At 35.3% G+C, this 13,457-nt stretch overlaps 1 protein-coding gene across 1 annotated transcript in view; it reads right to left on the bottom strand.

Annotated features, from left to right (window-relative positions):
* Positions 1-1,136: 1,136 nt before the first annotated feature.
* The window catches only part of LOC133182573 (uncharacterized), a 57,240-nt gene continuing 44,919 nt past the window's right edge, over positions 1,137-13,457 (bottom strand). The window contains exons 14-19 of the mRNA XM_061317418.1: positions 9,663-11,983; positions 8,841-8,974; positions 6,215-8,724; positions 3,059-3,680; positions 2,690-2,890; positions 1,137-2,170 (exon numbers count right to left, since the gene is read on the bottom strand). Of these exons, the coding sequence (XP_061173402.1) occupies positions 1,998-2,170; positions 2,690-2,890; positions 3,059-3,680; positions 6,215-8,724; positions 8,841-8,974; positions 9,663-11,983 (5,961 nt within the window). The 3' untranslated portion in view covers positions 1,137-1,997. The remainder of the gene's footprint in view (positions 2,171-2,689; positions 2,891-3,058; positions 3,681-6,214; positions 8,725-8,840; positions 8,975-9,662; positions 11,984-13,457) is intronic.

The raw sequence follows: 13,457 nt of genomic DNA, 5'->3' as shown, positions 1-13,457 counted from the left end.
CTCTTTCTGATGGAGTGGGAAAAAGTACAGATGATATAATGAAAAAAGTCTTGTTTGAATATATATATTTATTTTTTATTGTAGAAAATATTGCTTTGTTCAAACATATTGCAATTAAATATATACTTAGGGATTAGATATGTATTACACAGAGTTGATGAGTATACAATATATGCAGTGTACACTTTATTGCAAACAAAATCTGGCTCTCAAAAAAAGGTACAGATATCCCTGTGCCAGAAATTTAATTGGCCATTCCTAAATCTTGAAGAATTCATTTTTCAAAATTGCAAAAATCTGAAAGAACATACCTCTTCATAATTTAAAAATTCACAGAAATAAGATTAATTCTGAAGACAGTTCGGAGAAGATTGTCCATTTGAACACATAACAGTATAAGTTCTGTTATAACATGTACAATTATAATATATATAACACCGATTACACTTTGAACAAGCATGTTGGATAAAATAATGTACACAGTCAAACAATAGCAGTATATGTGGTACATATATATGGGAAAAAATGAGTTGGTAAAACCTGAGACATTATACATGAACAGCAAATAAACTTAACAATGTGTGGCACTGTGTTAATCACCAACAACAACACAAAAATCACAGTGCCAAAAAAGCAAGGAAACAAATTTAGTGTTGTATTTACATTGTCAATTTTTCAGTCTTGCACAAATACTTGAATTCCTAATGAACCCAAATTGATGTAAAGGTTCGATATATATTGTGCTTAGTGGTTATAATTTTAAAAAAATCTAACCCTTAATAATAGAAAACTTTGAGACACAATTCTCTATCACATTTACCTTGCAGAGACAAAGCCTATACGTATTTGATTAGCAATGAGACCCTTCTGATATATATTTATATATTTGTGAATCCATAAAACCATGATCAAATATTAAAACATAAACATTTTATGTACATCACTATAGTTTTGTGCACTTTATTTTCGCAAGGTTGACTCTTTATTAGTGAGACAAAATTTTGGTTATTACCTAGTATAATCTTTAAAAATACAATATATATATATATATATATATATATATATATATATATATATATATATATATATATATATATATATATATATATATATATATATATATAAAAGAATGACGTTTTCACAAGCAGACATAATTATGTGAAAATAAAATTCAGTAAAAAATAGGAAGTGATTTACAGTACTTATTTAAAAGATACAAGTGTAACAAAGGAGATTATGTCCCTTCATTTGTAAGTGAAATGTGGTACAGTTGGCATGTATCCTTTGATAAAGTAGTCCTGTATTGTACAATGCATGAAATCAATATACATTTGTGCAGATACTTTTATTCAACTCACTTAATTCCTACTACATAAAAACCATTTGCCCATCCATAGACTGAATTTAATACCTTTTTGTACATTGGGAAAAGCAACACAACCTCCAAATTAAAACCCAAATGCTTTCTGGGGACAAATCCTCACAAAAACACATTGTACAGAGTTCAAAGTACAGTTGAACTTCATTATCTTGTACTCAATGGGACCAAAGGAAAACTTGGAGATATCCGAGGATTCAAGATGTCGAGGGTAAAATACTTAGAGAATTAGTGATTGGGATTTTCAAATCAGTTTGACATATCCATGGTATTTGAGATATCAGTGTTCAAGATACCAAAGTTCAACTGTACTTTATATACACACATTGGAAGAATTTATGCCAGGTAGATTGCTGATGAGTTTTATTCCATATATCTTTATTCTATTTATCACATTCAAGTGGAAATCACCTTTTGCTGAACAAAAATGGAAAATTGATGTAGCCTGTTTTAAAGTGTCTTTGTGGTACTTTGATGTGGTACTTTGATGGTGCTACTAGTGTCTTTCAGATCTTTTAGTGTTAGTGTCTTTCAGTACTTTGATGGTGTTACTATTGACTTTGCATTACTTTGACTGTGTTACTAGTACTTTCAGTACTTTGATAGTGTTATAGTGTCTTTATTCTACTGATTGCTGGACCTTGCGACGTATCAGTAGATGTACTGGTCCATCATCCAGGAACTTAAGGTGTGTCCAGGCCTCAGAGTGCCGCATGTTTGTGATGTCCAATCCATTGACCTTCAGAATCTCGTCTTTGACCTTCAGCATACCACATTTCTCTGCTGGGCCACCTTGACAAGAACACAGTATTCTCATTTACATGTCATCTATAGAGATATATAATATAGTAAAACTTGCCCAATCTGGAGGTTTTGTATTCCAAAATATTGTCTATTGCAATTAATATGGTAATTTCAATTGTTTAAAAGGAAAGTTGTCTAATCCAGCAAATTTCTACTGAACCAGCAGTGTCCTGATTAGAAAAGTTTGACTGTTCATTATTTCTTGCTCTAACAAAATGTAAGAAAAATAATTAAAATTTCAAAATTTAAAAGGGAAAGTTAACAATCTGTTGTAAATGAATTTTAAAATTTATCATGATTTTCTTGATCAAAAATTTGTAATGTACTCCATGCAAGGGAATTTATTCAAAAAAATATATGCACTTATAACTTCAATAGGATAGAACTATACATCTTTTTCTCAATACATTATTACAATATTAGTTTTTGTGTTGGAATGACATGCTGCGCTAGAAAGACAGGAAAATGAACATTGTTTTCAGACTAAGAGGTTCCCTTTTACAGTACCTTTGAACATCCTCCTAATGGTCAGAGGCTGGTCTCCCTTAGCTGAAGCTTTCCCTCCTTCAATCAGGAACCCAAGCCCTGTTACTCCTTTGTTCATTACCACTTCAAATGTATCCTTCTCTACATTTTCATCATCCGAATCATCAGATGGTGTTGGCAACAGTTGCTCTATCCTTACAAGTGGGGAGGTAGGAGAGGACACTTTCAAAGAAGAAAATACAGAATTTAAGAAATATTCCTGGTGACTCTTATAATCTTGGTGACTCTTATAGTAAAATTACATTTGTTTAGGTTTTGTTTGTTTGTTTCAAATTGGTTTTTTTTTACCATCACTTCCATGATACATGAAAACAAACATAAAGGACACACCTTGATTCAATTCACCATTAGATAAGAGCTGCTCAGTTTCATAAGGTTTCTCAGTAGAAGCAGTATCTACCACTGTGGATTGTGAATCCAGTGGACTTGGCATTTCCACACCAGAGTCTTGAGATCCTTGAGGGCTGGATACCTCTGGAATGGTCACAGTAATGGAGTCTGTTCTTTCACATTCTCCTGGACCAATTACTTCCAAATCACTGTTTTGCTTGTTGTCCTCATGTGTATCCACATTTTCTGAAGGAATCTCAACTTTTAAGTCATGTATCTTCTCTTGAGTGATTTTATTTTCACTTTCACTTCCACTTAACTCCTCCACTGATGAACCTGTTTTTACATCCTTAATCTCATCCTCTTTTGGAATATCGGGTGGTTGTGAGACAGGAAGTGCTGGGGGTGGGGCTTCAGGAGTGGGTGGAGCCTCAGAATTATCACTCTCCTCCCCAGCTCTTGTTAGTACAATGACATGACTGGAGAGAGTATTGTTGATCCCATTCATCACAGCTTCTGGTGAGAGAGAAGCAGTGGACATGCCATCAAGGGAGATAACTTTGTCTCCTTTTTGAATATGACCCTCTCTGTCTGCCAAACCACCTTCCATCACTTCTGAAATCTAATCAAAGAGACAGAACTGTAAAATATGGCAATACAAATTGTTTTTAATATAAAAACAGGAATTAAATGTTGTAAATGTAGCTTGCTCCAAAATGAGTTAAGGAAGATTATGATGATAGACTGAGTTTATTTTTTTTCTTTTTATATCAATGAATAAATTTTAATTAAAGTTCTCATGGATCCAGAATTTTTCCAATAGGAATGCCAGTACACAGTTCAACAGCTGAAACCATAACTACATTTAATTTGAAGACTTACCGATCATAAAATAATAATAGCCACTTATTACCTTTATATGAAAACTAATCTGTAAAATTTCCAAAATTGTTACAACTGGTTACACATGTACTTTTGTGGCTCGTACAACCCTCACAGTGGAGATTCAAATGCTAATTCTACAACAGATTCCTTATAGCGTGACATAAGTCACCACTAACTGTTCAAATATATTGAGCAATAAAAGAAACATTGAGTGTTGGATCAACACCTGATGAAAGTGATTAATATCTGTGACCACAGCCCCAGGGCCCTCTGATTTTGTGACAGTTTCTTCTGTGGAATGCTTTTACATAATGTTACATGGAAAAGAAGATTTCATGGATTGACAGGTTACTTATTCACTGTTCAGGCATAAAACATCAATGTTAAAACTCAAAACATAAAAATTCAAGGAATGTAAGAATAGTCAAGCTTGAAATATCCCAGGAAAATCTACCTATTTATTTGCAATGCTCTGATTACTACAATAGTAAAAAAAGATGACTTTCATATTTAAATAATGTCCTGCTCAGTGGGACATATTCAGCTCTTTCTAACTTTAATTATTAGAAAATCCATTATTGCTTTCTGATCATTGATATTTATATGGAAGACATACATGTATTTTAGGGGCAATCAATCAGACACTGTGATAATCTGTGTATAGTAAATTGTGTGGGAGACGCACAGTCTGACCACTAAATAACGAAGGTCTGGGGTTGAAAGTCCATGAGATGACCAATCAATGTGCTCCTCTCTCTGTACAGACAGGTTTTGTTGTATTTGACGTATTATTGGTATAGCTATAAATATGTCATTTGTATCATTACTACTCTATGTTTGGTCAAAACTCTTTATGATAACATTATGTTGACATTCAATGTAGATTTTACTGTGTGCAGTCATGTCACTTGATATATGACCACCCCCTTCCCATATTTCTGCATATCATTGAAGAGTACTCAGATCAGAAATACTCTTTCTTTGAATATTTTAATTTCCTCTCTATTTCAATGTTTCAAAATTTCACTGAGATATAAGAAATACCTCAAACAACCACTAAATATTTAAGGAATAACTGTCTAATTTTTTGGTTTCATAATGTGATCAAGCAATTGGCTTGTGTGGTAATTTGCATAAACGCTGAAGGCTACAAGCCCCACCTACTTCTGTCTCTCTTTGTCCCGCCCTACATGTGATTTTTTTAACCATGCCTATGGATGAACCAGTAGCCTTATGTAGAAATCAAGTATTTTACTATTTGTAGTCTTATCTTGGATAAAGAAATTTAAATATTATAAAATACAATTTGTATTTTTAAACACAAAGGAGTAACGAACATTGACTTTTTTATCAAATGAGTAACAAACATTGACATTTTTAATCATTTGAGAAAAAAGGAAAGAAAGAGAGAAGGAATGTGTGCCTATAATGTATAATTATAATACCTGCATGACAAAGTCCCTAAATTATTATGATCTTAATTAACTCTGGGCTTTGCTGGTTGCAGACAATCTAACTAAAAATAAAATGCCCCCCCCCCCCTTCCCCCAGGTTTTCCATTGGAAAAATCTGGTTATTGAAATGGTGAAAATAGCAGGCAGATTGCTGCCAATAGGGTACATCATTTGTCCAGATAAGTCCTCCTATGGTTTTGAAGATAGGAAGTTTTTATTTAGCAGATCAATTGCTCATAGTGTAACTTGTTTAGTCCAAATGTTGTTTATTCTGAAATGTTGCCAATAGGATGTAAACTTCAAGTCCCTTTCAGTAACTTAAATTGTTTAAAATGTCTTATCTGGCCAATTTCTTTGGAACTAGTGGTGGCTGGATTAGACAAGTTTTACTGTATATCAGATTGGATTTTGATTTTTGATAATTAATGAGAAAAATACCAGTTGTTGAAGTCATTTTTATGCAAAATATTGTTTATAGGGTACATCACTTGTCTAGATAACTCCTTCTACAGTTTGTCTTTAATTTGCAGATCAATTGTGCAAAGATGTCAGAGATGTGCATGGTATTTGGAATTTCATTTTTGTGGAAAATACCAGTTATTGAACTTAGCCATATTTATGCAAAATATATTCACAGGGTACAATTCAATTGCTTGGATTCAGATCAGAAAGTTTTGATGATTTATGCGAGAAGTACACATATACTGTTCACACGAAAGAAAACAAAATTAAGGTTTGCTGTCACATTGACAGCTTCCTCTTTGTTTTTATCTACAGAGTATTGAGTACATATATGTACCAGTATTAGTTAACCTACCATTAAAAAGCCACCTTGGTCAGTAGTTAGCTGCACTCCTGGACCCTCTCCTTGGAAGTTAGAATCAAGAAAGACAAGCACAAGCATGGCATCCAATCCCACTCCGTAAGAGTCCAAATCACTGTTAGTCTTGTTCAACAATGTTTCCAGTTCTTCTGGTGACACCTGATCCAAAGATCCACCAATATCCTCCACATTAGAAAAATTGGGACCAAGTTGCTGTTTTCCAAAACATACAAACCATGATCTTTGACTTTTTATAGTAGAATAATTTCCAGAATTTAATTCAGTCTGTGAAATGTCTCCTCCTAATAAATCTATAGGAGAAGAATCAACACTTTCTTCATTTAAAACAATTTCAATATTTTCCAAGTCTCCCTGAGAATCTTCACCATTAACATCACTATTTACATTATCATCTGCCTTGTCTCTGCCATGTTGTGGGTACGGATCTTCACTTAGTTGTTCTGTACACAATTTTGGTTCCTGAATTAAGAGAGTATTAACAATATTATCCCCTACTGAAGCTACACTAGGCACATTAACCACATCCACAGACATGCTAACTGGATTGGGTGAATCCAAAACAACATCATTACATGCAACAGAAGCATCATGGGAAACAGACATGCATTGGTCAACCTGAACACCACTGTTTTCATGTGTTAGTAAATCATTGGATGTACTTGCAGATGTTTTAGTAGCAGAGTTTGTATGCCTAGCATTGTTATCACTGTCTTCTTGTAATGTCTTACATGTAAGCATCTCTGCAGCAATGTTTTCTGCTACAGGGTTTTGATTCATTGAGTATGTAACAGGTGATGGCATCTCCTTCTCAGAAGAGTCAAATTTTTGCAAGAAAGCACGCAAGCCTTTTGTTTCCATAACCTCTACAGGATGTGTGTCATGCACTCTTGACAGTTTGTTGTCTACTTTCTTACCTGCTTCATCATCTTCTGCTGGTTTGTCTTCTGCTTCTGAAGCTTTAAATTCATCAATTCCTTTTTGAATAGCATTTCTAACTATTTCTTCAACAAAGTCATATAATTCATTATCAGAGTCATCTACAATCAAAGATTCTGATGTATCTTTGTCTTTTTTATCTTCAACATCAGAATCATTATTAACTACTTCTACATTAGATATGTTGACATCTACATTCATAAGATCAATGTCTGGTGAAATCACATTGTTATCTTGTAGATTATTTTTTGTGAGTGCAGCAGCAGTGTCTTTTTGTGATTCTGTGCTGTTTACAACATCAATATCAATGCTCTGTGCTTCAGGTGCACTATGAACATTTTCTTCAAAGGAATAAGTTATGTTTAGTTGATCAGTGCTCAGCACACAAGGCTGCTCTATGACTTGATCTGTGTTTTCAACACTAGGAATTATGCTCTCAACAGATGGCATGGTGTTTGCTGGTGAGGAATCTAGTTCAGTGCTTTCTGGAATTTTGTCTGAGATGGATCCCCTGGGTTTGGGGACAGGTTTGGTAGGAACTTCTGGAGGTGATCCAACTACAATCTCAGCTTCCAGGGATGATTTGATATTGGGTGAGTGCTGTGTGGTGGGGGTGACAGGGCTTTTGGGTGAGGTTAATGGTGAGCCAGTAGTGTGCTGATCCTCCATCTTACCTTTTGTTCTGTTACCAGAGAAAGATGCTCCAAATGAAAATTTATCTTCACTCTTCCTACGAGGACTCAAAGCAGAGTTCATCTTCACAGGTGAGATTTTTGTGGAAACTTCTTCATATGCGTAGGGTGAGTACGGGAAATCCTTTTTCTGTGGTGAGGTGGTGGTTAGTGAAGAGACCTTGGGTTTAGCAGAGGATACATAATCCACATGTCCTTTGGGAATCATCTTTGGTTCTGAACTATTTTTATCTTTTGACTGCCCCATGGACTGGCGTGACATAGCATTCATTTTGTTAAAATCCACAGATGCAAATACTACAGTGTCAATAGGCTCTTTCTCTTCCTTTTCATGGACTGTTTTTCTGGCAGATGACACATAATCTGCCTTCTTTGGTTGAATGTGAGGTTTGCTGTCAACTGCATGTGATTCTTTCTTTCCAAAGGAGGATGTTCTTCCAAGAGCTGAGCTGACATATCCACCACCCCCCCAGTGGGAACCAGTTTTGCTGACATGATCAGGTGACGAAGTCTGTTTAGGTTTAGGAGCCACTGGTGGTGGTGTCTTTTTTGCTCCGGGTGCATACTGGTCATGTTTAACAGTCACCCTTCCTGTGGACTCATCTGCTTGTGTTTTATTTGTTTCTGGTGACAACTGGTTGTGGTTAACAGTCACTTTTACAGAGGACTCTTCTACTGGTGTTTTAGAACTTGGTATGCTTGGTTGTTGTGGTGACAAAGGAGATGATGTACGTTGTCTTGGAGACAACGAAGGTGATAATGAGGCTGACTTTGACATTGTTCTTGGAGATGATAAAGGTGACTGTCTGGAATCATTGTTGCCGAGGCTGAGGTCTGTTGGTCTGGCAACGCCTTCTGTAAAAATTGAAAAAAAAATTGTTGACTACTGATTTGTGTATAAATAAGTCAGGAAGATTTCTTTGTATTATGATGACAAGTAGTGATATTTTATCAGATAAGATGATGTGTACCTGATGATGGAGGTTTGACCGAAACTAGAATTTTTGCAATGCCTCTGGGTAGGAGTCTGAGTATCTGTTGTACCTTACTGTCAGGGAGTCCAGTTAATTCTGTGTTGTTGATAGAAAGCAGGAAATCGCCAACCCTTCGAGAAGAAGCAATCAATATTAAAGACCACTTGTATAAATTGCTAAGAAAATAAATTTTATCATTTGTTCAAAACTGAATTTACCTTGCTTAGACTTTTTTTTTTAAACAATTACTGCTAATTTTCTTTTTTAACACATATTGTTTTTCTCTCCCCCCCCCCCCCCCCCCATTTTCACCTCCCCTAAAAGAGAGTTACCAAGGTTGCTCATTCAGCAATATTCCAGATAAAATTACTTTATTGATCCAAAGTAGTTCCATAAACACTACTACAGGAGGTTCATTCCTCATTTGTAATTAATTATGAGATATGATAATTATCAGATATGCATAGCATTTGGCATTATCAAAAGGCATTGGGAAATTGTTTAATAACATAAAAACAGATATCAAATCGATTACGATTGTTATAGTAAAATTAACAATGGTGACTAAAATATCTTGAGCCCTATACTAAATGTCAACAGCTGTCAAATATCAATACTGTGTTTGTGTGATGGAGAAAAACCTATAATCTGTATGATATAATGTATAAAAAAGATCGAAGAATTGAGCTTAAACTGAATACATGTAAAATATATTCAATTAATGTTATGTAATATTTCTGTCATTTCCTATTCAGGATATATATATATAATTGACTTAATGTTATACTGTGTTTTAACTTACAAAAATGAAGTGTTTACCTGATGTTGCCATCCTTTGCGATAGGTCCACTTGGTTGAATCTCATCCACTTTGACAAACCCCTCTGGTGTAATACTCACTTTCAGCCCTAACCCTAGAATCCCTTTGAGTACTCTCACTAAAAATGGCTCCTCCTCAGAGCGAGTATTCTTTGTGGATGTTGTTGTTCCATGAATTGTTGAGAGCAGGGATGGCCTCCCAGAAGACAGAGAACTAGAAAGACTGGAAGGCTTTCCTAGAGAAAATGTCTTTGCACTTACAGTTATAGGCTTAATGGAAGAGAGAGGCCTTAATGTTGCTGAAGAGCTGTTTTGTGACCTTATTGTACTGAGAAGACTTGATGGTTTCGTTATTCCTATGGATGACTTGAAGGGCAATACTGGTGAAGCTTCTGTGGTTTTGGAAGAGGTTGAAGAGGAAACATTGTCCTCTCTTGCTTTAGATGACACTGAAATGGGGGCTGTTTCTTGAACTGATTTTGCTTCTGATGTGACAGTAATGCTTTCTTTTTCATCAGGCTTGGTATCCAATCTTGAAACATTTTGTTGAGTTGAAGTCTCTGCATCCACTGGTTCTGATGATTTACTTACACTGTACTTGTCTGTTGAAGGAGCAACAGAATCTACTTTTTCAGTTTTCTTTTCCACATTAGCAACATCCACTGACACAGGGGATGTTACTTCAATGACATTTCTGTAAACTTCTTGTTCTCTTGGCACATTCTGAGAATTTTCAGTTTCTTCCCTGGCTGTTTCCATCTTGTTTCCCTGTGCTAAATAATCATCTTCAGTATTATCCTTTTTTTTCTTAGAATTTATCACATTTATAACACTTTTTAAATTCTTACTCTCATGGTCATCCACACTCTCTTTACTCTTACTGGCAGATTTTGACCACATGTTTGTGATAACAGCAATTTTAGCTGCATTCCAGCTCTGGTCTTTCTTCACCACCACTGGAACTATTTCCTCTTCCACTTCTACATGTAGTTTTTCATTAAATTTCTCATTTGCACTTTGCCTCTCTTTGAATTCTGCTCTCACTATCTCCTCCATCACACCTTCATCTTCATCCATGCTGGATTTGGGGGGAGCTGACTCATGTTTTACACTGATGATGGTTGGTTTGACTCTAGGCTGAGGAACTGGTTTTGTTGGTAACTCCTCTTTCTTTACTTCATCTAACTTTATGGTGGCTGAAACTGGTGTCCTTTTACGTTGTTCGACTGAAGGAATGATTTGCTCTTCCTCTATTTCAGTTGGACCAGCGGATGGCACAATTACAGTGGATGCGAAGGGAATATTTTTATTCCTCTGCACAGTGACAGGGACAACAAATTCATCATCGCTATTGGAATGTTCAACATCTAAATCAATGTCCTCAGTATTGACAGGGGCAGGGGGAATAAATGGCTCTGACTCAACATCATCACCTTCATCAATAGTCTGATCCTCCTTATCAAAGTTGTTCATGTCATTATCTCCCTGAAAACTGTCCATCATATCTAATTCCCTCTCTCCTGGAAGGTTTTCATTAAAATAGGTGAGAGAATTGTCCAAAGACCCATTCTCATCCCCATGTAATCCTGTCAAGGATTCTAACTGTCTGATTTGAACTTCTGTGTCATCCATTTCTGTTTGTGGAATGTAGGAATCATGGCTTTGTACTACTGGAGATTGGCTGTATGATTTAATGATTTCATCAATATTTGTGACAGGAATTCCATTGTTTGATTGGTTGAAGATTGGACTTTGACCCTCTGAGAACTCAGCAGGTGGTGGTACGGCAGGTCCATATGTTGAAAACTCTACGGGAGGAGGCACCGCATAATTCCAGGATTCAGATGACTCATCCATTTTTGAATTTTCTGAGGTAAACTTAAAATCTCTTTTACTTTTATTATTGTCACTATTTTTTATCTTTTCTATGTTTGGCACTTCTGATTTTTGATTTTGATCACTTAAATTCTGACCTACTCCAGTCTTATCAAAATACTGAAACTTGTTGAGCACCACTTCATTATCGGAGTCAGATTCTGGAAGATCTGCAATGAAATTTTTTCTCTGCTGACTGGGTGAATGTAATGTCAAAGTGGAGTCAGTATTTGAAACTTTTAGTGAAATCTCAAGCTGATCTTCATTTTCCTTTGGCCGAAGTAATTCCAATTCTAAATCACCCGAATTTCCTTCTGATTTCAGAATAGAAAGACACTTTGCCTGTGACACATTACGAAGACTGATTCCATTGCAAGACACAAGCCGGTCTCCCACGCGTATGTGTTGACTCCGGGCAGCTGCTCCACTTGGTAGAAGTCTCTTGATCTGAAAAATACAGCAGATCTTTGTTCATAACAATTGACAAATTTCACCCTGCACTAAAAAGAAATAAAATTTGACAATTTATATTAGCAAAAGGTTGAACACCTTGCACTAATGACAGGAGTCAGAGTGCAGTACACCTTGCTTTTTGTGGTAAAACATGAATCAGTCTTGATGTTTTAAGGACATTCATCTTGTCTTGTCAAATCAGATTACCAAACCAACCCTAGTTTACTGTGACGTCAACAGACAGAGTATTTTATTTGATACACAGTTTATAAAAAACATCTCAGTTTCTATTGCTTAAATTACAATTGTTTCCTTCTTTCAAGGTCAGAAGGAGAGAGGCTAGTTTTAAACTGATTTTAAATGATGCTTCCTGGCATAAACAATACACTCATCAAGAACACAGTCACCCACTCAGTTATTATATATCATTAATTTACATAAATTCATTTGAAATTCAAAAGGCATCATATCGTCATGACTATCACTTGAAATTGATATAAATGTATTGTCTAATTTCACTAAATGGCAATTTTTAAGCAGTTTGAAATTCCCTTAATGCTGGGTTTAAGAAGAAAGAGAGTAAAACCCTGGGTCATTTTAAATCAACTCCAAGTGTGTAAAAATGTGAACTCACTCTCAAAAAGATGACACAGACCAAATTCAAATGTTTAATTTGTCATCAGAATCCCTCTCAAAGTAGGAAAGTCAACAAAGGTTCGTAAATGCAGACAGGAAATTTAATAACATGGCGGCACTTGTCCGGAATCACAGTCAATTCTGCAAACAAACTCTCAATGTACGTTACATAACTGTCAAAACATGAAATATACCGCATTCAAGTATCAAAATTACACTGCATTGATATCTCTAATCCAATTTTAAAACCCCTGGAATCATAGAGACGTCGACCAGTACTACATGTAGTGGGAGAGCCATGCAGGTGATATAGCTGTTGTACTTTTCAGTCTTCATACATCTGTAGTATTCACAACTGTGTATACTTTAAAAACGCAAGTGAATTCTTTAATCAAAATAATCCAAGGTTGAATGCTAGTGAAAGAAACAGGTTTGTCTGCCTTACATTGACACGTCAATATTTTCGCTTTAAATGGAGCAACTTGGAGAGATTAAGGATGACACACACAAAAATTCACCAATGAGGTCAATATCAACACAGGTACTCAGATTCCTTAAAAATAAAATCCACCATTACATGATCTCTCTCTTACAAACATGTTATACCCAAGTTTCGATAAACATCACGATACAGAGCAAGCATTGCAACAATTGTATCATTACATTATATATGATTAACAAAAGAATTACATTTTATCCAGTGCATTAATAAAGAGAATGTATATATTACCGTTACATTATATTTCAGTAAAAATAATACAAGTATCTTGGTTTGCATAAATTATATGTGAATTTAACAGCTCTACAGATCCCTCTGTATTCAGGCTAAAAA

The sequence above is a fragment of the Saccostrea echinata genome, unplaced genomic scaffold, assembly GCF_033153115.1.
Source record: "Saccostrea echinata isolate AGI-Se365-2 ecotype Australia unplaced genomic scaffold, CSIRO_AGI_Sech_v1 ptg000009l, whole genome shotgun sequence".
NCBI classification, from domain to species: domain Eukaryota; kingdom Metazoa; phylum Mollusca; class Bivalvia; order Ostreida; family Ostreidae; genus Saccostrea; species Saccostrea echinata.
Note: the sequence above shows the minus strand (reverse complement) of the source record. Positions and strands in the feature narration are given on the sequence as shown.